This window comes from Echinops telfairi, unplaced genomic scaffold (genome assembly GCF_000313985.2).
Source record: "Echinops telfairi isolate 266 unplaced genomic scaffold, ASM31398v2 ScPeMD7_7400;HRSCAF=8409, whole genome shotgun sequence".
In the NCBI taxonomy this organism is placed as follows: domain Eukaryota; kingdom Metazoa; phylum Chordata; class Mammalia; order Afrosoricida; family Tenrecidae; genus Echinops; species Echinops telfairi.
This window is the reverse complement of record NW_022111300.1, coordinates 33,405,921-33,431,166: the sequence shown is the minus strand read 5'-3', so window position 1 is coordinate 33,431,166 and position 25,246 is coordinate 33,405,921. Positions and strand designations below refer to the sequence as shown.

Genomic DNA, 25,246 nt, shown 5'->3' with positions numbered 1-25,246 from the left:
GGGGGTCACCACAACACGAGGAACTGTATGAAAGGGTCCCAGCATTACAAAGGTTGAGAACCACTGCTTTAGAAGAATAGAAAGCCTTCTCTTTCCACAAGGAGTGGCTGGTAGCTTTCTAACTGCTGACCTTGCAGGTTAACACCCCAGTGAGTGACCATTATGCTACCAGGGCTCCTTAATAAGCACGAAGTTTTAATACTCCCTTACTCTCCAAACACTGAAATGAAGTAAATGGGACTCAAACAACTCACTGATGGTCAGCTTTGGATACAGTTAACTTACTCTTGTAGGAAAACAACATTAAAATTCATCACTTTTGTTTTCATTTACAGAGTCAGAAGAAAACCTCGTAGATAACATTCTGACTTATTTTTCCTAGCTCAAGATGAAGTGAACGTTTATGGTTTTGACCTGGTTTACTTATCTGTGCTGCCTAAGGTTTGCAGAGCAAATGTCATTTAGTTGTGAATGCGTCAGTTCTTCCACTGAGGGATGAACCTACCACCATGGGACCAGTCAACCACAGGGAAACAAGGTCACAAGTCTGATTATTCCCCAATACTTCAGAGAATAAGCACTGTTTCCAGCTCAGTCCATCACAGAAAAATCACGTCCTGTGTCTTCACCTTCCCAGGGCAATGACCAAGCAGGCTGGTAGAAGGAGAAAAGGAACAAGGACCATGGGTAAAGAAAATATTGGCATGGGGCTCACAAACAAAAACTTCTGGCCAAACTAAGCAGACACAGAAGAATTAGAGATGCTGTGGGGCAGAGTCTCTGCATTACTGGCAAAGGACATCGTGTGAAGTAGACTGTCCTCAAATGGTCATCTGAACTGGTCACACTGAAACAACACCAGGAATCGACCACAGCAACACAAGGAAGCCGAAGAAGAGGCAATTGACCATTAGTTCAGAAATCATGCTTTCTAGTCTGTGCTAAGGTGAACTGCAGAGCGAACACAAGGTTGAACGTGGGAGGATATTAATGTGCAAGTAAGAGGAAAAAACAACTAATTATCCAGAAGGAAAAAATAGAATTACTGAGTGAAAAGGTCCAACAAACACTTCTAAGAGGAAAAAATGTCACTCAATACAGGTTAGAACCACAATCCCCAAAGGGACAACACAAGGACCAAGTCTGAATTTTTAACATTAAAAAAGCCCACAACACAGTGGTTAAATAGCTAAATAGCTGGAAGGCAGGCAGCGGAGCAACAAAATGCAAACAAAACATCTATGCGTGCAAATCATTAGAGCAAAAGGTGTGGACTAAAACCTAAAACCATTTTCCAAACAAGCCCATCAATACTTCATAATTGCAACCCTAGACCTGAAAAAGAAGTAAATTCCCGATGAGATCCACATAGTCAACCTCGGTAATTTCAATGCATCAGGAGTTATCTGGCTACTTCTAAAGAAGCTACTGAAGCACACTCCAGAAAGACAGAATGGCTATCGGGAGACCTAAAGGCCAATATAAAAGATACCCTTGAAAATCACTGGGATTTCCATCTTTGAAGTCTGCGGTTCCCTGTACAGCAGGGGTGTCAAACTCAAAGTGTGCGCCATAGACCAGAGGATGTACACTGGTAGAGATAGGAACTGGAAGCACAGGGAATCCAGGGTGGATGATCCCTTCAGGACCAGTGGGTAGAGGACGAGTGGGTTGGAAAGAGGAAACCGATTACATGGATCTGCATGTGACCTCCTCCCTGGGGGACAGAGAGCAGAAATGTGGGTGAGGGGAGGCTATGACAAAAGAATAATTTGTGAATTATCAAGGGCTCATGATGGAGTGGGGAGAGGGGAGGGAGGAGAAGGGTGGCGACTGAATGGAATAAAACACAGCTTTACGCTTCAGAAGGAGGCAGCCTTGGAGTTTAATTTTTATGTTTTAAGAGAAATACACTGATGATTTTAACAGCTTGAGCTCTTGACACCCAAACTACCGGTTTATAAAAAGGAAGTTAAAAGATTTTTGTGATGCAGACAACTTGAAAACGGGGACAGAAAGAGAGAAGGTGGCCCCTCGATGAGATTTCCAGACCAGCCTTACGGTGAGCAACCCAACGCCTAACCCACACCACCACCAGGGCGCTTTCTAGTCCAGAGAGGGGCCCAGATACGGTGGGGACAATGGCGAAATAAACAACAGCACACTCCGTTTGAGGTACAGGAAGAAAGCAGTAGAAGTCCTACCTGTTCATTAGGATGGAGAAGTCAGAAGAGAACAGACAAAAAAGAGAAGAGGACCAGATGGTAAATGTTTCTCATTAAGACAGAAAAAGGAAAACGATTTCCCACCAGAAAAAGGGAAACCACCACTGACAAAGGATGGCAACAAAGACAGAAGAAAACGAGCACGGCTATGCGGGCACATAACAGTGCAACTACAGGCTGGGGGGCAGTGCTGGACGGTTCTGATGAAGACGGAATGGGCCACTATAATAGGGCCCAATAGGGGAAAAGAAGGTTTTTGGTTTTAAACTATTGAGTAAATACTGTGCTCTTAAAATGCCAATTGTTTAACTGAAAAATGTTCTCAGAAATGTTGTCAGAAAAAAAAAAAGTAATTGCTGTTTGTCTCTGCTGTCTCTCCTGGCTTGTTTAATCTCCTGCAGATCTTAAAAGAGACTGCTACACCATCCTAAATCCTATCTCAAAGGCAACGCAGTCCCCAATTGGATTATGTTCACAGGCAGAAAAGTTAGAATTGATAATACAGATTTTGGGGGGACACAATTCAAACATATACATCAAATTAAAACAGCAGTTCTCAACCTGTGGGTCATGACCCTTTTGGTGGTTGAATGACCCTTTCACAGGGGTTGCCTGATTCATAACAGTAGCAAAATTACAGTGATGAAGTGGCAACGAAAATAATTTTATGGTTGGGGGTTCCCACAACATGAGGAACTGTATTAAAGGGTCACGGCATTAGGAAGGTTGAAAACCACTAATTTAGAATAAATCATAACTTAGATCTCTTAGCACAGGGGAAAAGTTGTTTTCCAAATCAAGTACAAAGGTCCAAAAAAACTAAATTCTTGATTAGTATGTGTGCATGTGATAAATATGGAAGCTGGGGGCGCTGAGGATTCGGCACTGTCTTTTGTACAAGTCCACCACGGCACCGTGAGGAAACGTGGCCATCTATCCCTGTCAGAGTTGACCATCACAGAAACACAATGCACTGCGGATCTGCGCTGGAAGTGATATGGTGGCAGTGGGGTAGGTTGGGTTTGGCTGTGTTAATGATCCTAGGAGTGACTCGGAGAGACCTTAATCATTTTTGATGAGTGTTATCTTAAAGGGGTCAGTGATTGTTTTCTTCGGAGGACCAGAAAGTATTTTTTGCTTTGTAGGCACAGTCTGTTCCAAGTAATCAGCTCTGGCCCTGGAGTGCAAAAGGAGCCACAGACAATATGTAAATGAATGAGCATGACTACAATCCAATAAAACTTTATTTAGGAATACTGAAATTTGAGCTTCATAAAATTTTCACATGACCCAATGATATTCTTAGTTCATGACTCAGGTAACAAACTAGATGTAATTCTAAGAAAGGTCTCCAAGGGGGTACAAATGGCTTGTGTTCAACTAACCTAAAGTTGGGCAATTTGTCTCCCCCAGTAGTACCAGGGAAGACCTGGTAATCTGCTACTGTTAAGATCCCAGCGAAGAAAACCCTATGAATTAGTTCTACTCTGTCACACATTTAGAATCCACTGGATGGCAATGGGTTTGATAGTCAAATTATCGCCATAATCTCCACTGCCATTGAATCCATTCGGACTCAGTGCACATGGTTTCTGACATTGAAAATCTTTACAAGTACAGCAAGCCTCATTTTCCTCCCAGAGCAGCTAGTGGGTCTGAACCACGAACCTTGTGATTCGACTCCTAATCCACATGATATTACCCACTAATTTGGTATCTCCTGGCCTTTTTACATCCTCTCAAACACAAACTCGTGATATCATGTCAATGCAGACTCCCAGCGACCCTGAGACAGGAGAGAACTGCCCCCAGGAGTTTCCAAGACTGTAACTCTACGGGAGTAGAAAGTTCATTGGAACCCCGAAATATCCCTATGTCACAAGACTATCATTAGAGCAGATCACAAAGATTTTCTCAAGGTGCCCTTGGGAAAAGGAAAGTGGTCTAAAGTCAGAAGCACATCTCCCAGAAGTTTGCTCCAGGTAAAGTGAAAGGCATGACAATATGAATGGAGGAGAACGTACCGTAATACTTCTGCCACAAGAGAAAAGTCTATCAAGCTGCCTAGACACTTACTGAGGATGAAGAGAAAACACCATCCGTAGTGCACATACATATACAGCTGAGATGGTGTTGTTATGAGACAATACGAGAGGGCTTCGAAAAGGTCAAGAAAAAAATTACATTATCTTTTAATTCTCTTTCTCCACAAACTTTTTCAACTTTGTGTTGTGAGGGTGGAGGTTTACAGAGTGGATCAGTTTTCCAATCCACAATTCATAGACATCTTATTCTGTGACACTGATCACAAGCCCCACAACGGAGCAGCAATTCCCAACTTCCCTGTGTTTCCACCTTCTTTCCTCACACCCTTCTGAACTCTGTACTTGAGGAAATGCTGTTCTTCTGCTCTCAAATAGTTGACTATTCTAAGGCCTTGGTACTTTCCTAAGTCACTGTTCACTTTACAGACCTCTCTAGTGGTTGGCTTACAGTGGAGCCCTGAGGTTGAGTTCATTTCCAGATCTGTAGGGTCACTAAAGATCATAGTCTCATGGGGTCCCACCAGTCTATCTGGCCAGTGAGTCTGCTCTTTTGTAGGACTTGGAGTTTTGTTTCCACAAACTTTCTGAAGCCCCCTTGGTTCAGTTCCGTGCCGTGTCCTATGAGGCAGTGAAGTACGCTGTAGCATGGCTCACTCCCACTCTGCATGCCAACCACGCATACTGCTTACCGCTCGCTTCTTTTCTGCTAGACCACAGCTTGCTATTTAGCTTATCAACACACTCCAATTCATATCCTACCTTGCATGTTCCTGAACCCCCACAATCTCCACTTCACTATCCGAAGAGGCAATATTTATTTCTTCATTGAGTGGGGCACTGCCAGCAGACATTTTGTCATTTGCTAGGAAGCCTGGATCCAAATGACCTGAGAGAGAAGGGGAGACAAAACAAGAAGCAAGGTTTGACTTCTTATAAACAGATGCAATAATAACTCACTGATGGATTGCACACACAGGTTTCATCCCAGAAACAGCCCAATGGGAACGTGCTGCTATGAAAGTGTTCCCCAAGTCAAATAACCAGGGCAGTGTTCTCTCTGCTTTAATTAGAACAGGATATATGTACATGGCTAACACATATATCTGTCAAGCACAGAAACCCATAAATATAAGAAGGCAAAGCCTTCTCACCGATCTACTCCTATTCCTCAGCAGAAAAAAAACTTCTGAGTGCTTTGGCCAATGTAAATGTGATAACACAATGCTTTTAATCTGTAAATTCCTTTGTGCATTCAACTCCAGTCTACTTTAAATTGACATGCATTACACAACCCAGAGAGCAACGACCAGTTCTCTACTGTTTATAATCATTCTTTAATAAATCAAAAGTCTCTATAACAGAGGCAATCATTAATACCCTATTTATACTGAGCTGTGTTATTAATGTTTTAATATTTGTTTTCCCTAAAACTATGCAGCCTGGGCAAAATCAGACCCACGACAACCCGACAGAAGGCCAGAAGTCGATCCCAAATTTGGGCTCTATGCAAAACTGCAACCCAGCCTGCACATCACCAACTATGCTCACTGGACAAAAGCACACCACCAGCTCTGAGAAAGCATGGCGGCTGGTGACACTGGAGCCTGAGAGGTCCTTGTCACCAGGGTTTTCATAAAGCACCCATGCAATGATTCTCCAGTAACACAGAAAGGTTGAAATTCACAGAACTCTCTTTCCATAAAGGCAGATGGTACAGCAGCAAAGCTCACAGCTCGGAAAGCAACTCCTAGCACATCAGAATGATGGGAGTGGGTGAGCTTTACAGTGAGAGAGAGTTGCTATGGACCCATGTTTTTGTTTACTCCGTAAAGAATATTTCTATTTATACATACTGCCAGCTGTTACAAAATTATTTCTCCATAGTTGTATTAGAAAGAAAAATTTTTTCATGACAACCTCACACAAATAAAAATTTTTACATATAAAATTCTCCTTCCCGCTTCCTTCTGCCTCTAAATACAGGATATCCTCTTAACAGGATAGCTCACTCAAGCCAATGCAGCTCACGGTCAATGGAAATCCTATAGTTTCACGTTTCTGCCAGCTTTGAGTACCAACTATTTGGAAAGCTACAGATAGTGCCTAATGAAAGTGCCCAAAGACAGTCACTACAGGGCAGTACAGAAACCAGGAAAATGTACGTATAACACACAAAATAACACAGACGACACTAGGAAACTCTGTAGGTAAAAGTTATGAGAAGGAAATCATGTCCACAAATCTTTCATGATGATTTTTAGTTTTTTCCTTCAACTGAAAATGCTCCACGTGAGAAAAGAGAAATATTAAAAAGGCACAATAACTGGTTCCTCTTTCCTTGCATCAAGAGGAAGAAGGGCCAGGACTATGAGAAGGTGAGGGAATGTGTGCCCCTGTCACAATTCCTCATGGGCCGGAGTCCACAGGCATGCATGGGGCCTGGCTACCAACCATCACAGAACATTTTGACCAATGGTTTCTATAAAAGAATTTCAATCAAAAGGGGGGGGTGGGGACAGAATTACAAAATCTTATGGACTCCAAACTTTCTGAGGCCACCGAGGCTGGACAAGTCCCCAAACTACTGCCTAGCTTATCTAATAAAAAAAGTCTGCCTTGAACATTATGCTCTTTTAAGATCTAGCTATATCAAGCTGATAATAAACTAAAAAAACTAAACCCACTGCCACTAAGCCAATGCCAACTCATAACAACCCTAGAGGACAAGGTATAAGTGAGTCCTTGAGTTCTGAGGCTCTCTATGGAAGTAGAAAGCCCATCTTTCTCCCACTGAGCAGCTGGTAGTTTCAAACTGTACACCTGGCTGTTAACAGCCTAACATGTGACCAATATACCACCAGGGTCCCTTAAATAATTATTGTCAACAGCTCCTAGAAAGGTTAGACTGTAACCCGAGCGACAGCGGGTTTAAGCTAACTGGGGAGGTGCGGGAGGGGGGGGGGCATAGGGAAAGGCGCACACACACTTTGGCCTAAGTGAGTAAGAATGGTTGTACAACTTGAAGGATATAATCAGAGTCACTGAATCGTGCATGTAGAACCCAATGAGTTGGTACAGTTTTATTTGGTATATTCTCAGCAACAAGAAAATATATAAATAATTTAAATCTGTACCAAGTATGAGAAATGAAGTGCTAGAGGGACTAAATAGTAATAGTGTAAGAGTTCTGCCACACTTCTGCCAGACCGATTAGATAAGAGGTGCAGTACAGGTTATCACTCAGCTGGAACACACCTCAAGATCTACCTAAGACCCTAATGGCACTCTCAAACAGCCGGAAATGCACCCCTCTGCCTAGGGTCACCCTCTCCCAACACGCCTCTTGAACCTCTGGGACCCTTTGGGTCATTCTCTACTGCCCACCATGGCTTCCCAGGAGTCCCCTGACAGAGCGGAGTCTAAGGCATATATACAGTTGTGTCAAAAACTTCCTTCTCTCAAAAACTGCCAGAGTAGCAGTCTGTTATAGTTCTAAGCCCCATAGAGAACATGTGAATGAACACTGTAATTACTACACATTAAACAGAAAATAAGCAGAGGGTTTAAAGTAACTGTATGTAAACTCAGGCAGTCTCTGTGGTTTGTATCTGAATGGCTCTTTGGAAAGGTAGCTTCTAGCTTTTAGAAAACTCCCAGTTGCTGTCCTCTCACTAGATACCTTTTCTACACATAATACATCACCAATTTGGGCAAAGCAATCAGGCATAGAAAAAGGCGTAAACTAGGTTATCAAAACAAACTTTTTTCTTCAATAATGCATACACATTTGAATCACAATTGTTCTAAATAAGAATTAGAGCACTTGTAAGAAAATAATGATATACCGGTGGCATAGGGGTGCTAGGTCTATAAAAAAATGGATATATATATAAGCCACTACTAATCTGGCTTTAAAAACAAGGTGATTGTTACTGTGTGCTTAGCTCTTTCAACATGAAAGTTACAAACTTCACAAAGTGGGGATGGGTGAGCACAGAGGTCAGAAATCTAGAATTAACTAGTGTCCATGTGAAGCAGCAGGTAAACAATGAGGAATGTGATCAAACTTTAAAATGTTGTGCTGGGGACAGGGCCATGCTTGGCTGATTATAAGAACCCCTTTATTAGGAACAGGAACCCAAGCTTTGGTTCTCGTCACCACATTGCCAGGAAAAACACCTACCCGTTTTTACCAGGCCCCCCAGGTTTTCTGCCTCTGAAAGGGGTGCAGGCTCCATTACTGTTAGGTGCCATTAAGTCTGTTGCAACTCACAGCGACCCTAGGGACAAGAGAAGGAAACACCAGCAGCCTGCACCATCCTCACAAGTGTTATGTTTGCGTCCATTGTTGGAACCACTGGTCACTCCATCTCGTCGAGGGCTCTTTTCGATGTCCTTCCCAGTTCCCTACTGATCTTTGTGGTAAAGACTCGCGTTTCCTTTTATGAAAGGTCTCTGCCTTTAGAAAGATCTTGCATTATAAACAAATCATGATTTCCTTCTCTACATTAAGGAGGGGGGAAATGCTTACATTCAATAAGAGCAGTTATCATTCCCCAGAGGAAAAAGGTTCTAAATAAATTTTATTTGCCACAACGATAAGCCCTCTACACTAAGATTGCTTCATAGTTCCATTTTTCTGGGTCCCACCCACATTCTAGCAACTCAACAAAAATCACGTCGTTCTTAGATGTCTGGGTGCATTGTTTTGCTGAGTCAGCTGGGGTTGGGTAATTCAAAAACAGATTCCCAGACTTCGTTTCGATTGACTGACAAAATCTTCCGGGGGAAATCTACAAGTCCGAATTCCAGAGTTTAAGAAATTCTGTAGCAAGAACAGTTCAAGCCAAAGCATGCAGGGTGATCCCAAACCCAACCCACTGTATTCTAGCTCCCAGAAAACCTGTAGGACAGAGCAGAGCTGCCCAGCGAGAGCAGACGGTCACATCTTTCTCCCAACCAGCAGCTGGGTGGGTCTGAGCTGTCTGCTTGACAGCTTTTGGTTGGCATCTGAGTGCTTCAACACGATTTTAACACATGATCAGGACAGTAAATCAGAAGTTCCCTGATTTGGCCCATTAATCATTTCTTTTCTCAGTCAATGTCAGCATAATAATGTCATTGCAATTCTGGTTGGCAGTCCCAAGTGCCTATTACATAAATTACTTTACTTCATGGAAGGGATAACTTACTAACATTATCTCAGTTTTGCGAACGAGGGACAGACTTTAAAAGGCTCTAGTTCAAAGCTAAGTTCTGGAAGCCAAGGTTTTCAGCAGCAGGCGACTTGACTCTAACACTCAGTGAGAAACATTAACCTGTGGCTAGAGCTAATGTTGAGTCACGTTGACCAGTGGCTTTCCGGATTTCAACTCGGCTTTTTAAATCCGCTTGCGATTGAATTATTTTGCCTTGGTTAAAAGCCAAGAGTATATAAAACTATTCTGGGTAAAAGAATCTTATCCCTTTGTTTGGAAGAAAGAGTAAGGCAGTCTCTCCCCTGTGACTTTTTACATGCCCCTGAATGGAGTGGGGCTCAGACTTTGTCTGTCAAATCAATGAGATCTATTCACAGAATACTTCATCCCAAAACTGCCCATGTTCTTCGGAAGCTCACATGGAACATTCACCAAGAGCAACCACATGAACTATACCTTTACAGGAGTAAAAAAAGGAAATCATACAAAGTATGCTCTCAGGATACAATGGAATCAAACTGAAAATACATGACAAAAAGCTAGAAAATGTAAAACTATTTCAAAACACAAACAACACAATTGTAAATTAAGAGTCAAAGAAATTTTTTTAACATTTGAAGAGGTTTGAAAATACAACTTATTAAAATCCAAGAGAAGCAGCCAAAGAAGTGCTTAGAAGAAAACTCAACATATATATATACATATATATATATATATAAATAATACTGAAGAATACTAGAGGATGGACTGCACACACTGGCACAGTCCCTGGGTTATGAACTACCACTTTTATACAACTTATAGCTATGAACTGACTCCCATAAGGCCTATTATAGTAAAATCCAAGGCACATACATGTTATAATAAACATTTATAATAACAGGTGTTACTTTGAAACACACATCATCAAAAAGTTTTATTAAATATTATATTTAATGTATTTTCATGTATCTACATGTGTTTACTTAATCTTTTAAGCTCAGAAAGGAATATTATTAAAACAAGCATCTGACGAGCTTATAATAGATACACAGCTTACCTAACTGTTGCAACTTACAAATTCACCTTAATGATATACTTAATAATAAAATTCATTCATAATCTGGAGACTGCCTGTACTATTTATTACACACTAAACAGAACAAATTCACCACTACAGAGACGATTCTAACTCCCAGTAGGCAGTTCAAACCCACCAGATGCTCCTTCAGAGAAAAATGCTACCATAAAGAGTTACAGCTTTGGAAACCCACATGGGCAGTTTTACTCTGCGCCCAATAGGGTTGTTAAAAGTTAGTATCAACTCAGTGGCAATGAAGTTTTTTGTTGTTGTTGCTGTTGTTATTTTTAATGTAAGAAAAACTACAAGATCTGATGAAATAAAAGGATCTTCCACATTCATAGGAAGACTAGATATTAGTTCTTGATTAGTTGATATTAGTTCTGACTACTTGATCTATAGATTCAACACAATTTCAATCAAATGCCAGTTGATTTTGTTAGCTATCAACAAAATGAATACTAAAGTTTAAATGGAAATGCAAAAGACCCAGAAAAAACAATACAACATGGAAGAAAAAAGAAAATTAACACTGTCTGAGTTCAAGACATACTATAAAGCTACAGTAATCAAGGCAGTGTGCTATTAACCAAAGGATAGCTGCACAGAGCAATAGAACAGAACAGAGAATCAAGACACAAACTCATACAAAGTGAGTAGGATCTTTGGCAATGTTACAAAAGACAATTCAATGGAGAGTATAGTCTTTTCAGCAAATGCTGATGGAGCAAATGGCAATACTCATATTTAGACACAGCTCTTTCAAAAATTTAAACTCAATATAGATGACAGATCTAATGTAAACTTTAATCCTTCTAGAACGGTGGTTTTCAACCTTTGTAATGCCGCGACCCTTTCATACAGTTCCTCATGCTGTAGTGACCCCTAGATTAGTTTAGGTACTTTAGAGAAACAAATCCACAACAACTCACATATAAGAGAGTTTTATGGAAAGAAAATGTGCATCACGAGTGTGCATCACGAAAACATCCCAACCCAATGCTGCCCAAGCCCACAAGTCCAACATTAACCCATTAAGCCAACACCAGTCCACAAAGTCCTCCACCTCACAAAACAGAGGCAATGATGCCGACTGCAGGAGGAAAGCTCAGTCAGTGAACGAATAAGCATCTCAGCACTAGCAGGGGTCTCCACAAGGCTGCTCCAGCACCCAGGGCTGCATCGGGATAGGTCCATGTGGCTTCTCCTTGGGGATGTCTTGTAGGAAGTCAATCTTGCAAGCTAAAGCAGGGAGCTGCTAAGGCAGCTGCACCCTGGTGCGACCATCACAAAGCAAGAGACCCGAGAACTAGAAAGGCGAGGCTCACCACCCATTTATCTCTCCGCCTTTCAATTAGCCCCACATGTGAATATCGGCCAGGTTGGCACAATTAACTCACCCCCTCAACCACAAAATTATTTCGTTGCTACTTCATGACTGTCATTTTGCTACTGTTACGAATCGGGCGACCCCTGTGAAAAGTGGTTCGACCCCCAAAGGGGTCACGACCCACAGGCTGAGAACCGCTGTTCTAGAAGCTTACAAAGGAGAAAATCAAAGTGGCCTGAAGTCTGGCAATGAGTCTTTACATTCATCAACAAAAACACAAATCATGAAAGGAAAAACATCCATAAATGAGGCTTCATTAAAATTAAAAATTCCCATTCTGCAAGAGACTTAACCGGACAAACAACAAACGAATAAGCCCACTGCTATGCAATCGATTCGGACTCACAGCACCCCACAGGACAGGATGCAGCTGCTCTCTGATTCTCCAAGGCTGTAACTCTTTATGGAAGCAGACAGCTTCCATCCACCTCCAGGGCTCAACTCACAGCACCACCAGGGCTCCCCACTCATGCCATCAGGGAATTTCCAACTAAAACACCACTGACATCAAAGCACACTTTGTACCATTGAAACCAGTAGAGTTCTGACCCAGGCAGACCGGCTACACTCCTAAACATCATCAAGTCCAACTAACTACTCAAAAGGATGTGGCCCATCAGGAACGCCCATGCTCCTTTGAGGGAATGCTGGCCGAGTGGGTCAACCACTTTGGAAGACAATTTAAACATAACCTTATCACAAATCCAGCAGTTGTGTTTGTGGGGTTTGTTTATTTATCCAAATAACTTGTAAATATGTCTACACAAAATGAGCAGCGTTATTCATACTTGCCAAAATTTAGAAGAAATGAAGATGTCCTTCACTAAGTGAATGTATAAACAGTGGTACACCCACACAATGGAACAGTATTCCGTGATAAAGAAATGAGTTATCAAGTCCTTATAAAAAAAACACTTAGGGGAGCCTTAAATGTATACTGTTAAATTAAAAAAACAGCCTGACAGAGCAACTTACTGGCTGATTCCAAGGAGAAGACTATCTGAAAAAGGCAACACTACGGACACGTAAACAGATCAGCAGTTGCCAGGAGTTTGGAGGTGGGAACAATAGGCAGAGATTTGGGGGGCAGTAAAATAATTCTGTACTATACATGCTACAGGAGCCCTGGAAGTGTACAGGTTATGTGTTGGGCTACTAAGCTCAAGGTCAGCAGTTTGAAACCATGAACTGCTCCATGGGAGAAAAATGAGGCTTTGAGTCGCAGAAATAGTTACAATCTTGGAAACCCACAGAGGCAGTTCTACTCTGCCCTACAAGGTCTCTATGAGTCAGAATTAACCAGATGGCAGTGAGTGTGATTTTTTGCTTTAATATACATACTGTAAGGTGGATGCCTGACAATAGGTACAAAGTATGAACCCTAATGTAAACTATGAACTTAGTTAATAAAAACATATCCATATTGGTTCATCAACTGCACCATATTAATAAACTATATCAATAGGGGGGATTGTGTATGCCTGGAGTAGGAAGGGCATATGTGAACACTGTCCTGACCACTTTTTCTGTAAACATAAAACAGACTGCTAAATGAATAAGCAAATGTCTTCAAAGTATAGCAGCAAAGCTCCTCCAAAGTACAGATAAGACTTTGTCACACTTACTTTGAACATGTATCAGGAGAGACTAGTCCCTGGAAAAGGACATCATGCGTGGTATAGTAGAGGGTGTGAAAAAGAGGAAGAGGCTCAATGAGATGGACTGACACAGTAGCTGCAGCAATAGGTTCAAACACACTGATAATTGTGGAGGCCTGTGTGCTGTTGTACATAAGGTTCCTTGAGTCAGAACCAACCCAATGGCAGCTAACAAAACAGCTCTAAAAATGAGGGTCTTAAAAAAAAAGAGGGTCTATTAATAAAACATAATAAACAAAGACAATAGTCAACTACTAGCAATTCCATCTGTCCCAACCTACTAGTAAAAGTTTTCTATGAAAAGCCAAATGATGGCAATTGTTCAATTTCTTCCCAATAATTTACTATAAAGTAGTCTATATTTGGAAGCAATACTAATGGATCACTTGTGGATGAATGAAATAACAATAAGCCTTCAGTACAGACCCAATTTAAATTAAATAAATAGCTAATGAACTTCTCAGAAACACATACTAGACAAAAAATAGACTACTCTCATTATTACTTCATTCTTTTCAAAGTAAGTATATATATATATATATATAAAAACTCTTCAAAGATAGCTTTGGAATGTGGCCTAAAACTCAAGATTATAAGAAAGACCAAGGTTACTGGTCTGACAGACTAAAGACTATGGAACTCCTAAGACTATAGGCTTTAGGCCCCCCTCCCACCATGCAACTGAATGGAACTTTCTGCCAAATGACAGGCAGGCCTATAAGGTGAACAATTCACACCAGAGGAGTGCACACTCATTATAACAATCCACCTATGAGATCAACAGGGCAGCATTGCCGGGGACATCACAGAAAGGCACAGGAAAGAAGAACGAAGGGAACTGGGACACACAGGCTGGAGGTGGAAGAGTGCTGTTCCATTACAGGGGCTGCAACCCATGTCACAGACAAAACGTGTATGAATTGTTGAGTAGAAAATCAACTTGCTCTATAAATTTTCAGCCGAATCACTCACTCCCAGTTGTTGGACAGAACAAGTATTTCTACATATAAAAACTACAGTCCACAGGAGAGAAGTCTTGCTAAGGCTGAACACACAGTGAGCTGTAAAATAAAAATGAAATCCATGCCTTGTCTCAAAATTAGCCAATAATCTATCAGAAATTCAAGAATAAGCGTAGTTTTTATTTACTTGGGATTATTAAAGGGCTATAGCACAATGGTCTACAGCATTGTCTCCCCTTTTTAAAAACTTACTAACAATTTTGATCCTAAAAGTTCCAAGCTTGTAAATCCAGTGCTATTTTAAACTCATCTTCCATAAAAACAGTGTTTTGATGGGTGCACAAGCAAATGTGGTGAAGAAAGCTGATGGTGCCCAGTTAGCGTCTGGGGTCTTAAAGGATTGAAGTTAAACAAGCAGCCACCTAGCAGAGAAGCAACAAGCCCACATGGAAGAAGCATACCAGCCTGTGTGATCTTGAGGTGCCAACCCAAAACAAACACACAAAAAATCATAGTGTTGAGAATGAGGTAGTTGGAGCAGAGACCCCAAATCCATCTGTAGACAATGAGATATCCCCTCACAGAAGGGTCACAAGGAAGGGATGAGTCAACCAGGACGCAGTATAAGATTGATAAAACACAATATTCTTCTGGCTCCTTGAGTCTTCCTGACCCCCAACTATCATGATCCCAAACCTGCCTTTCGTCACTTTGGGCTAGACTGGAGCATTTACACAACACATGGAATCCCAGACAGATAAACCCTCAGGAACAGAATGGGAGTAGCAATACCAGGAGGGTATGGGGAAAGAGAGGAGGAAGGGGAACTGATTGCAATTATTGACACATAACCATATATGTACAACACAAACACACACCCAGGGGGACGAACAACAGAAACCATGGGGGAAGGGAGACAGCAGTCATGGCGGAAATAATAATTTATAATTATCAAGGGGTCACAAAGGCAGGAAGGGGGAAGGAAGGTGAAAAAGAGGGCTTGATACTAAGGGCTCAAATAGGAAGCAAATGTTTAGAAAATAATGATGGCAACATTTATGTACAAATATGCTTGATACAATTGATGTGTGGATTGTTATAAGAACTGTAAAAGCCCCCAATAAAAAGATCTTCTAAAAAAAACACAACAGCATTGAGTAGTAATTAAGTAGTTGCATTAGCTCATAAAAGTCGATGTAATTTAACATAACTGTAAAACAAAACGGCAATCCTTCCATAGAACTCAAGTAAGGAAATACATGTCACATAAACTGCCAATCCCCTCCTCCTTTTCTTAAGCTACAGTTTTTGGGGGTTTTTTTCCTCAGAAAAAAAGAAAACATTTACATCAGAACAAATGCTGAAAGGAAGACATTTGAGGAAAACACTGTAGGAATCCTGAAAGCACTGAATTTTGAGGTGTTTTTTTTCCATAGGGAATAAACACTAAAGCAATTTGTTGAGGGAGGAAATAAATTACTCCTAGAGAAGCAAATCATAGACCCAAGATAAATAACCTAAAAAATGGAGAGAGATTCCTAAGATAAGAGGTGAAAGTGAAAGGTAGGGGTGAGCAAAGACAAATATGGTACGGGCTCCTGAGGGGCACATCTGCTGGACTCTCACCTGGAACTCCAAGGGCTTTTTTCCTTCTTGCTTCCTTCCTTGAGTTAAATCAGAGTAACTATTAAGAACTGGGAAGACAGGTGAGGTGGGAGGGCTAGACAGTATATGGTGGGCACTTTTAACCCAAGAAGTATGGCCAATGAAATCTACCTGTGCCTACAATTAGTGTCTTACTGCATTATTCAAGCTACTCAAATCTCCTTTCCACTGCTAAATGGCATCTTGGATAGCAATAATAATTTATTTAATGCAGGTGTCTCAGATCTGGCCTCTTTGCCTCAGCAGGACCCACTACTAGGAAAATAGCTGCCAGGACGCATGCACATCCCACCATTGAAGACAGGGAGAAGGGGGGAGGGAGACCAACCTGCCTCTGCATTCAGCTCCTCTAGAAGCCCGCTGGTCCTCCAGGTAGCTCCTGGGTCCTGGCCGCCCACAGAATTACTGTGCTCTTGAACTACTGCAGCCGCCAATAAAGTGTCCACATTTACCACTTCTGGGTCAGAGCTGGTGTCAGATATATCATAATGAGCTACAACTGGAGGTCCATCTAGGGAGGAAAGAAAATGTATACTTGTATCTAACTTGTGGGGTGAAAAATACTTTTGAAATGAAATAAAGAGCCCTCTAAAAGGCAGCTGTCTTTATCTTATTACTCCTAGCTGAGCTGAAAGGTTGTACGTTTACATCTACAACTTTGCACATGGTGTGAAGGTGGAAAAAGGTAACCCCAGAATACAAGGATGAGAGACAACATTTGCAGAGGAGAAGCAGGCTCATTATGAAGAACAATAGACAAGACGATGTAGAGCAATGTTACAATGAATTCTCACCACACTCCTCGAGAGCAAACGATTAAGAAAAGGGGAACAACTGACAGAGGGAAATGGACTTTTTCTTCTCAAGGAAAAGAACTGAAGCAAACTGACACTTGATTCACAAGGTAAGAGAGGGAATCTAGCTCGTTCTCTTCACAGATAACACTGCAAGTTCCTATTAGAGAAGAAAACCATAAATACATTTTCCTACTTGCTAAAGAAAGTTACCATTAAAACTTACTTGACTGGCTTATTCATTTCCGATAAAGCTCATGTGTACCAATAGGAATATTATAAATTAAACCAAAAAAATGCAATATCCATAAAATTGACTTTCAGGATTTTGCTTTGGATGTTTTGTGACGGGTATTTATATTTTCTTTTTGTGTGTGAAAAAGACAATCAGCTCATACTCCAGGGGAATGACATGCAATTTGAAGGCTGAGCTTAGAAGAAGGCATTCTTTACTGCTCAGGGGAAACAGAGATCCCTTCTATTCCCAAATCACCCTGAACGGCTTGTACAAAGGCAGTTTAGGTGAGTTCCAAAGTAATTACACTGCAGGGATTCATGCTAAAATAATTCTACTTCATGCTTGTGAAACAAAGACATGCTTTAAATTTTTTCAGCAGCTAATGCTACTTTTTCTAACAGCAAAAAGCAAAAATTAAACATTTCAGTCAAGAAAGAAAGGTACCCCTCATTCTCAGCCCCTCTTTAGAAAAAAGCTGAATAAAAGAATGCTATTTGACCCCATGGCTATTTATGAAATGCAAGCAAACAATATATCACCAGAGATTTTTAAAATATTATCTATCATGAATATTACAACACACCTGTACTACAAAAACTATGAAGAAACTGAAGGAACACATAATCCGGTGAGCTGTTAACTGTAACACAGGGAGGACTGCTGCTTTAAGCAAACGTCCACTGGCAAACTGTCACTGAACGAAAAGCTTGCCATCGTGCACTTGAGGCATTCATCCTGAGGCTAAGCTCTCAGGCTATACGCTCACACAGCAACATATTTTAGAGGCATTAACATAATAGCAAATGAGTTGTTAGGTGAAATTTTATAAAGAACAGACATTTTACAATATGAGATTCTGACAATCACAATTCCCACTGACTGCATAAAAAATAATTGCCAGGTTCCCCCAAAGGGTAAATCCAGTTCATCAATGACCAACTCATGCAATTATATATGGTTTCAGTACTGATTGGTAATGAGTTTTACATCAAAGAACAAAAACAAAACAAAACAGAAAGAATTCATGTTTGAGAATTCTTTTTGAAGAAAGAAAACTGTAGGATTCCATCGAGATCTTATCAGAGCTCAAAATTATCATTATGGAATCAAAGTATGGAGTGATGTTCAAACACTGGGGTGTGGAAGGGTCAAGTACAATATTGACTATTTGACCATATGGTCTCATTTTAAGTTTTTTTTAAAGTAGTGGATGTTTGAGATCCATTATGTTAATTTTTCAAAATTGTTATGATCAGTACCATCCACAGCCTCTTATCACATCCCCCCAGCACCAAACTGAGGTGACAGGTCAACAGGTCAAGTCAAAATTGTACCACTGCTACACGGATGATCATGCAAACAGCAGATTTAGACACATGCATGGCATCACCTACCCATGGAAACAACTTGTCTGAAAGTCTTCATCAGAAGGAAATACAAGCATACACTTGTTATCTGGCTTCATTCTTGAATCTTCCATATTTCCACACAGCACACCTTTTAACTTAGCTTGAGTTTAGTATTCATCATAAACAAAGATACAGTATTTCCACATTTTAATTACATTTCACAATTCAGATAAAATACGATCACTCTCATTTCCCCGCCCCTAATTCCAGCACATTCAAAAGATGGCAAAGCAGTACTAGACTTGAGTAAAGGGAAGAAATGGCTGCCGTGCCAAGTCTGTCTTCCGAGAGGCCACAGTGAAGGAGCTTGTGGTTCTGTCACCACCTCCCTTAGCAACCAAGAGTAAACTGGCTTAGAGCATTTAACACAGGTGCTTGCACTTTGAACCACTAAACAAGTACCTGGCAAACCGATGATGCCAATTTGTGATATTCCTTTAGAACAGGGTTCTTAACCCGTGGGTCACAACCCATTGGGGGATCGAACGACCCTTTCACAGGGGTTGCCTGATTCATAACAGTAGCAAAATGACAGTTGTGAAGTAGCAATGAAAATCATTTTAAGGTTCGGGATCACCACCACCTGAGGAACTGTGCTAAAGGGTCCTAGCACTAGGAAGGTTGAGAGCCACTGCTTTAGAAATGAAGCCCTTGCTGCACAAGACAACTAGGAGGCAAATACAACTCTCAGTGCCTTCATGCTTTTTGAAGGAAGTTTCTCTTGAAGAAAAAGGCAGGCCACTAAGAAGGAATTAGAAAAACTCAGTACATAGAAAACAGAGCAGATATTCCGTCTCCTGGTTTGACAGGTCAGAGGAAGTGGAGACACACTGCCCCTTGTTCTCACTCGCTTATTCCTTTTGTTGTTGAGACAACTGTATTGCCAGGAGATTATTTTCATTTTCATCAGCCTCAAAATAGCCACATCAAGTTACACATGGAAATATTTCCAATTTAAGATTCAGTCATTTTCTCAAGCTTCATGTTCCATGCTTACAAACACTTCAGGTTGTCCATTCACACCGCACATTCTGCAGTCTGCCCAACTGTGGTTGTCTGTCACAAATCTTAGTACACCAATGTCTAACAATGAAATCAGTAATTTCTCTACAGGCATTAAAAGCACTCATTCAGTAATTCAAGTGTTCAGTAACAATGAGGTCTATCATTTATCCAGGCGCCTTTTCAATTTTGGGTTGAAATATTTTTTAAATAAATGTTTATTGCTCATCACCATGACAAGGCAAGACACAAAAAGTTGAGCAAGCCACCAATTATTTTTTTATGTACAAAGTCCAATGGATGAGAACTATTTTAAACTGCTTTCATGTAGACTATTTGTGGTTTTCGAAGGAAATCAGCTCTATTCTTGGCCAGGGGTCAGCAAAACCAGGTCCCCCATGGCCCAACCAGCTTGTCGGTTTCTGTAAACAGTTTCAATACTACAGAGCCCTGCAGAGATCCTATGCATTACCGCTCTGAGCATTATACAGTTTCCCCGAAAATAGGACAGTGTCTTATATTAATTTTTGCTCCCAAAGATGCGCTAGGTCTTATTTTTCCATGAAGAAGAATATGATACACATTCTCATTCTACAGATGAGATGTTGGAATCCTACTTAGGTGTAACCAAATCCACAACAGATGTTCTCACTTTTGAGGGAATGACGGTTACACAAGATGAGACTGAGTTTTGGCAGAAGATGCCAGGTTAGAGCGACTACTTCTCAGCTGTTCGGTAATTACTTCACTGCTCAGCTTTTTCCAAGGGTTATAGTGAGGGTTAAAGAAGGCATAACATAAAACAAAGTGCTGTTGTGTCCCATCAAGTAGAACTCCCCGCAAGGGTTTCCATGGCTGTGATATTTACAGATTAGATCTTTGTTCTCCAGTTGGTAGGTTCCAACAGCCTTGCAACCACTGGCAGTTGAATGCTTAACCATTTTATCTCCAGGGCTCATGACTGAGTTCAAAGTTTGGCCCAGAGCCAACACCTTTCCACTGTATGAATTGCCCTGGGCTTCATTATTTTAGTATCTTTGCATGTACACTTTGCTGTGCACACCCTGAATGCCAGAAGCTATAAGAAACATCACTGCCTAGGCCTGTGCCTTCTATGAGGGAACCCCAAGAAGTTCTTAGGAAAATAAAACAAAAAGATAATGGAAGTTTCCCACAAACTTTGATCACAGATGAACCCAACTTTTAAGTAAATGCTCTGCTGTGATTAACTGTTGAGAGGTCCTCAGAAAGTGGTTTTGCGTTTTTATTCTGAAGTGCAGTATCAGCTTGGACACATTCCTATTACAAGTGTTTTAAAGCCAAAGAGAGACAATTTTTGCATTACAGACCCCTTCCACTAACACAAGTGCTGTCTCCCTTGATGCGGCATAATTAGATAGAGGAACTAGTAATTCCTCTTGTATCCCAGAGAAACCTGGGAAGGTCATTACTCCTTTACTTTGTACTGCCTAAGTCTCAGACTCCAAGAATGCTGGGCTACAACCCACCCCAACCCCATCACCCTCCCTGTTCAACCACAACAAAAAGATAACATTGTTTGCAAATAAAGCATTCTTCAACCACAAAAGACAAGTAAGTCTAGGTCGCAAAGTGCCATCTCGAGGAAAGCAGCTGAAAGATAAAGTTGCACTGGTCTTCAGAAGCACGTCAGAAAGTTGTGTTTTGTTTTTGTAAAATGTCCAAGAATTCAGGGGGGAAATGGAAAAGAAATTCAGCAATATGCACTGAATTTTGTGTTTAGAAGTTACATCATTTCTTAAATAAAACTAAATCGATATCTATTTTGTACTTTTCCCACTATACTCATCTCAATTGCTAAGAATGTAAACTTTGAACTTTCCAAGGTGAGAATAAATACAAGAATTATATTTGCCCTTACAGTGCTTAATTCTGTGGACTTGACGTTATTTCACCACTTTGAAAGGCTCAAAAAACAAGGTGAAAACAAAGATTAAAATGATCAGGAAAATTAAAATGTTGAGCAAATGTAAATCCATTTCATTGTAATGTTTCATCCCCAACTCAAGAATCGGACAAGCTCAAATCTAGTGGTTACTGGGAAGATGACGAAGGTTATTTATCTGGATATAAAGGAAACCTACAGACAAAATTTAGGCACTTAAAGGTCACCATCTATCAATATATCTCTTTATTTCAGGGGCAAATCTATGAGCTGCAGTGTGGAGGATCCAACTCGACACAAGCAGTCCCTAGTACGACAACATCAGTATGTTTAAGAGTTTGTGCAGAAGTTACACAGGTGCATTTGGGTTCTTACATAGCCTTACGTTCTGGGCTCCTAAGGGGTACGTTTTCGAAGGCTGGTGCAAGAAACTGAGCAAAGCTTTTCAATAATTCAAAAGCCGACTGTTCAACAAAGTGAAGGTGACTGTGATAAAGAACTGACTGCAAGTAGGTGCTGGTTACGGGAGCCCTGATGGTACAGGGGGCTAAGTGTTGGGCCCACGAGGAGAGAGATGCAGCTGGTTTGAGTCTGACAACCACTCTGCAAGAGAAGGATGAGGCCATCTGCTTCTGTCCTGCTGAGCGGTCCTGGAACCCCAGGGAACTGTTCTACTCGGTCCTTCGAGGTTGCCAGGAGATGGAATTGACTCAATGGTAGCAGGATTTTAGGGGCTGGATTCATCATTACAAAGGAAGGGTGAGTAGTTATCCATAAACTTGGGCATTCATAATTTTACATCATAGTAAAATCTCTGCATGACACACACCCAGGAAGAGAATGCAAAAAGTATTTTTAATTTTAACCATACCCCATGTCTATCTATGTCTGTTATTCATGTCTCCCTTTTGGTGGCTCCTGAAAGTAGCCTAAATTTTCCAAATATTCCTCAATTTTGAATAAGGTAATTTAGTAGAGCATGTAGACCAGTCTTTTATTAACCTTGCCTTGGTGTTTCCATTTCGTTTGTCAATCTATCAATTACAATTTTTTTTTTTAACATTTCTTCAGAAACATTATCTGAAAGCTATTATTAGTAACAATAAACTATTTCATTACAGAAAAGCTGGTTTCTTCATCCAGGAGCATCCATGTGAATTCAATGGTCGGCAATCACTAGTATAACTGCCCTGAAGAGATTAACAAGAAACAATGCTTTAAAATGTTTTTATTTCAATTAGGTTAGTTGTTACACTTCAAACAGATTTTTAAAAATACAAATAAGATAATGCATAGAAATATAACTAACATTCTTCCCAAATCCTAAAGTTATAATATAAATAAGATTTGGTTACCAAAGAACACATGTCTTGGTGGACTGTTCCCTCATTTCTTAGGCTGTCTTTTATTTTTTATTTTATGCCATGGTAATGGAATAGGAAAAGATCTATTAAACTTATAGTTTGGGTCCAGCTCCCACTAATTTTCCTAAACTTCAAAAGGAAATCAAGCGAAAAAGGAGCAGTATAGAAACTTAAAACTTTATTTCCCAAGTTACTTATTCATAACTGTTTTTCAACAATTAAAAAGACAAGTTTCTTATGTCCGCCATGATTGAAAATGTATGTGCCATTTTGGGAGAGGATTTTAAGAATTTTTCTTTGAAAACATCTCTGAAGAATACATTTAAAAATAAATCCAGACAAATATGTGTGCCGTAGCTGTTCTAAGACAATGCTTTTCTTGACATGTGGCACCCCATAAAATCTTTTTGCAGTGTCCCCTCACCATACCACTGAAGCAACAGACAAGGAGACAGGAAACCAATAAAAGCTAAACAAAATAAAACAGGAAAAATTACTTTTAAAAGGTCACCCTCTATAAGAAAACCTGCCACACTCAGCTATTCTTCACAACAATGGCACGAAGACTTGTTCACCGTTTTTCCTAAAACTCAGATGTAATTGTTCTGTTGAATATTGGCAATGAAAAGCAGCGATGATATCAGTTTACTGTGCTTTATTTTATTTACTCAGGAAGGTCACCACAGCTTTTCTTTCACTTACAAGTAAACAAAAGCATTTTAAATCACTTCGTTTACAATAGTCTGCCTTTTTCTAACTTTAAAGTAATGAATCTTATGTAAATTGAGATCTCTACCCTGAGATCCTTGCTGCTAAATCTACCAGTATCAGGAACAGGAGAGGATGACAAAAATGATGAAGAGAAATTCATTCATTTTTATGTATTAATTTACTCAGTTTGCTGGTGAGACCTTTTTTTTCAATCCAAACTTCTACTCTTTTTTTTTTTTTTTTGGTAACAACATTTTCTTTTCCACTCCAATCACCTAGACTGAGTTTACACAAGAGCAACCTTTTTTCCCTTGCATATACTTAAAAAAAAGTTAATGATTATTATATACATGACCTGAATCCATTAGAATCCCTGAAGATTGTTGCATAGTTATCTGTATATTAACAACTTGAACAAATATTAATATTAATAAAGTTAGGAATTTATTTCAGAATTCTGAAAGAGGGTGGTGTGTGCATGTGTGCATGAGGGCAGCACAAACGATTTTCGGAGACTCTGCTCCTCTCTGACTTGGTAACCAAAAAAACAACAGGTAAACTTTTCTCTCAGGGCCCTGAAATAAGAGAATTCTAGATTTCTAAATATTTAAAAACTTCATGCAAAATACTCTTAAATTTTTTATTTCGATAATTAAATTTTTACTTGGACATTTACAGTTGCACAATTTTTAAAATATAATACACACAGAGTATGTTTTTTCCTGACTAAGAGGGTTACTGTTGTCTCCTAAGTAGCTCAAATAAGCAGGTATCTGCTGGGCAAAATTCTCTTAAGATGATTAGGTAGCGCAAGCTCTAGAAGTGGTTCTAGAACACTGAAGTAGAACAAATTAAGTAGAAAGCAGTGTGTAGACAAGATGACCAGAAAGCACATTCACTCTTTACGAAGGATAAAGGGCTTTTTAGATGTCAATAATTAAAGCAGAATACTGTAAGAAAATATCAACTTATTAACAGCCTGAGAGTTCTGACTGAATCTGTTCCCCAACATATCCTACATTTTTTACCACACACACAAAAAGTTTGAATGTAGTAACTTTGTTTGCAGCTTAGTCTTTTAAATCTCTAACGCATGTAAACAAGCTACTAAACGATACGCTGATAGATTTGACAGAGGGAAATCCCACATGTTAAAGAAATTACTTAGTCCAAATATGATTTTGTCCTTACATATTTCAGCTAGATCCACATTACTGAGCCAGAGTGAAACACTGTTTCTTTGCAGCCTTAACCCTACCTAAAAGCAGAACTAAGGGGGCATATCCAACCAGGATACGTTCCTTCAAGTTCTAGTAAAATTAAAAAAAAACAAAAGAGTCTAGTAAAATTACAAAAACTCCAGGGAAACAATGGGAAGACCACTAGGCACTTATAAAATAGCTGTTTAAAATGCTACCACAAAATTCAAAAATAATTCTCATTTGTTAGTATGAGTATTTGTAACCTTGGGAATACAGAATTTGCTTCAGTGAAAGAGTCAAGGTAGTCATTTAAAAAATTTTGAAGTACTTTAAATACCTGATACTTTCTTAGATGTCCAGAACAAACACACACACACACACACACACACACACACACAC

At 40.1% G+C, this 25,246-nt stretch overlaps 1 protein-coding gene across 2 annotated transcripts in view; it reads right to left on the bottom strand.

Moving 5' to 3' along the window:
* Positions 1-25,246, bottom strand: part of CUNH18orf25 (chromosome unknown C18orf25 homolog) — an 83,907-nt gene that overhangs the window by 7,647 nt on the left and 51,014 nt on the right. Inside the window, exons 3-4 of one of the 2 annotated variants that reach the window (XM_045296130.1) lie at positions 16,532-16,714; positions 5,030-5,156 (exon numbers count right to left, since the gene is read on the bottom strand). In XM_045296130.1, the coding sequence (XP_045152065.1) occupies positions 5,030-5,156; positions 16,532-16,714 (310 nt within the window). The remainder of the gene's footprint in view (positions 1-5,029; positions 5,157-16,531; positions 16,715-25,246) is intronic. The other variant, XM_004702966.2, reaches the window with a different exon arrangement.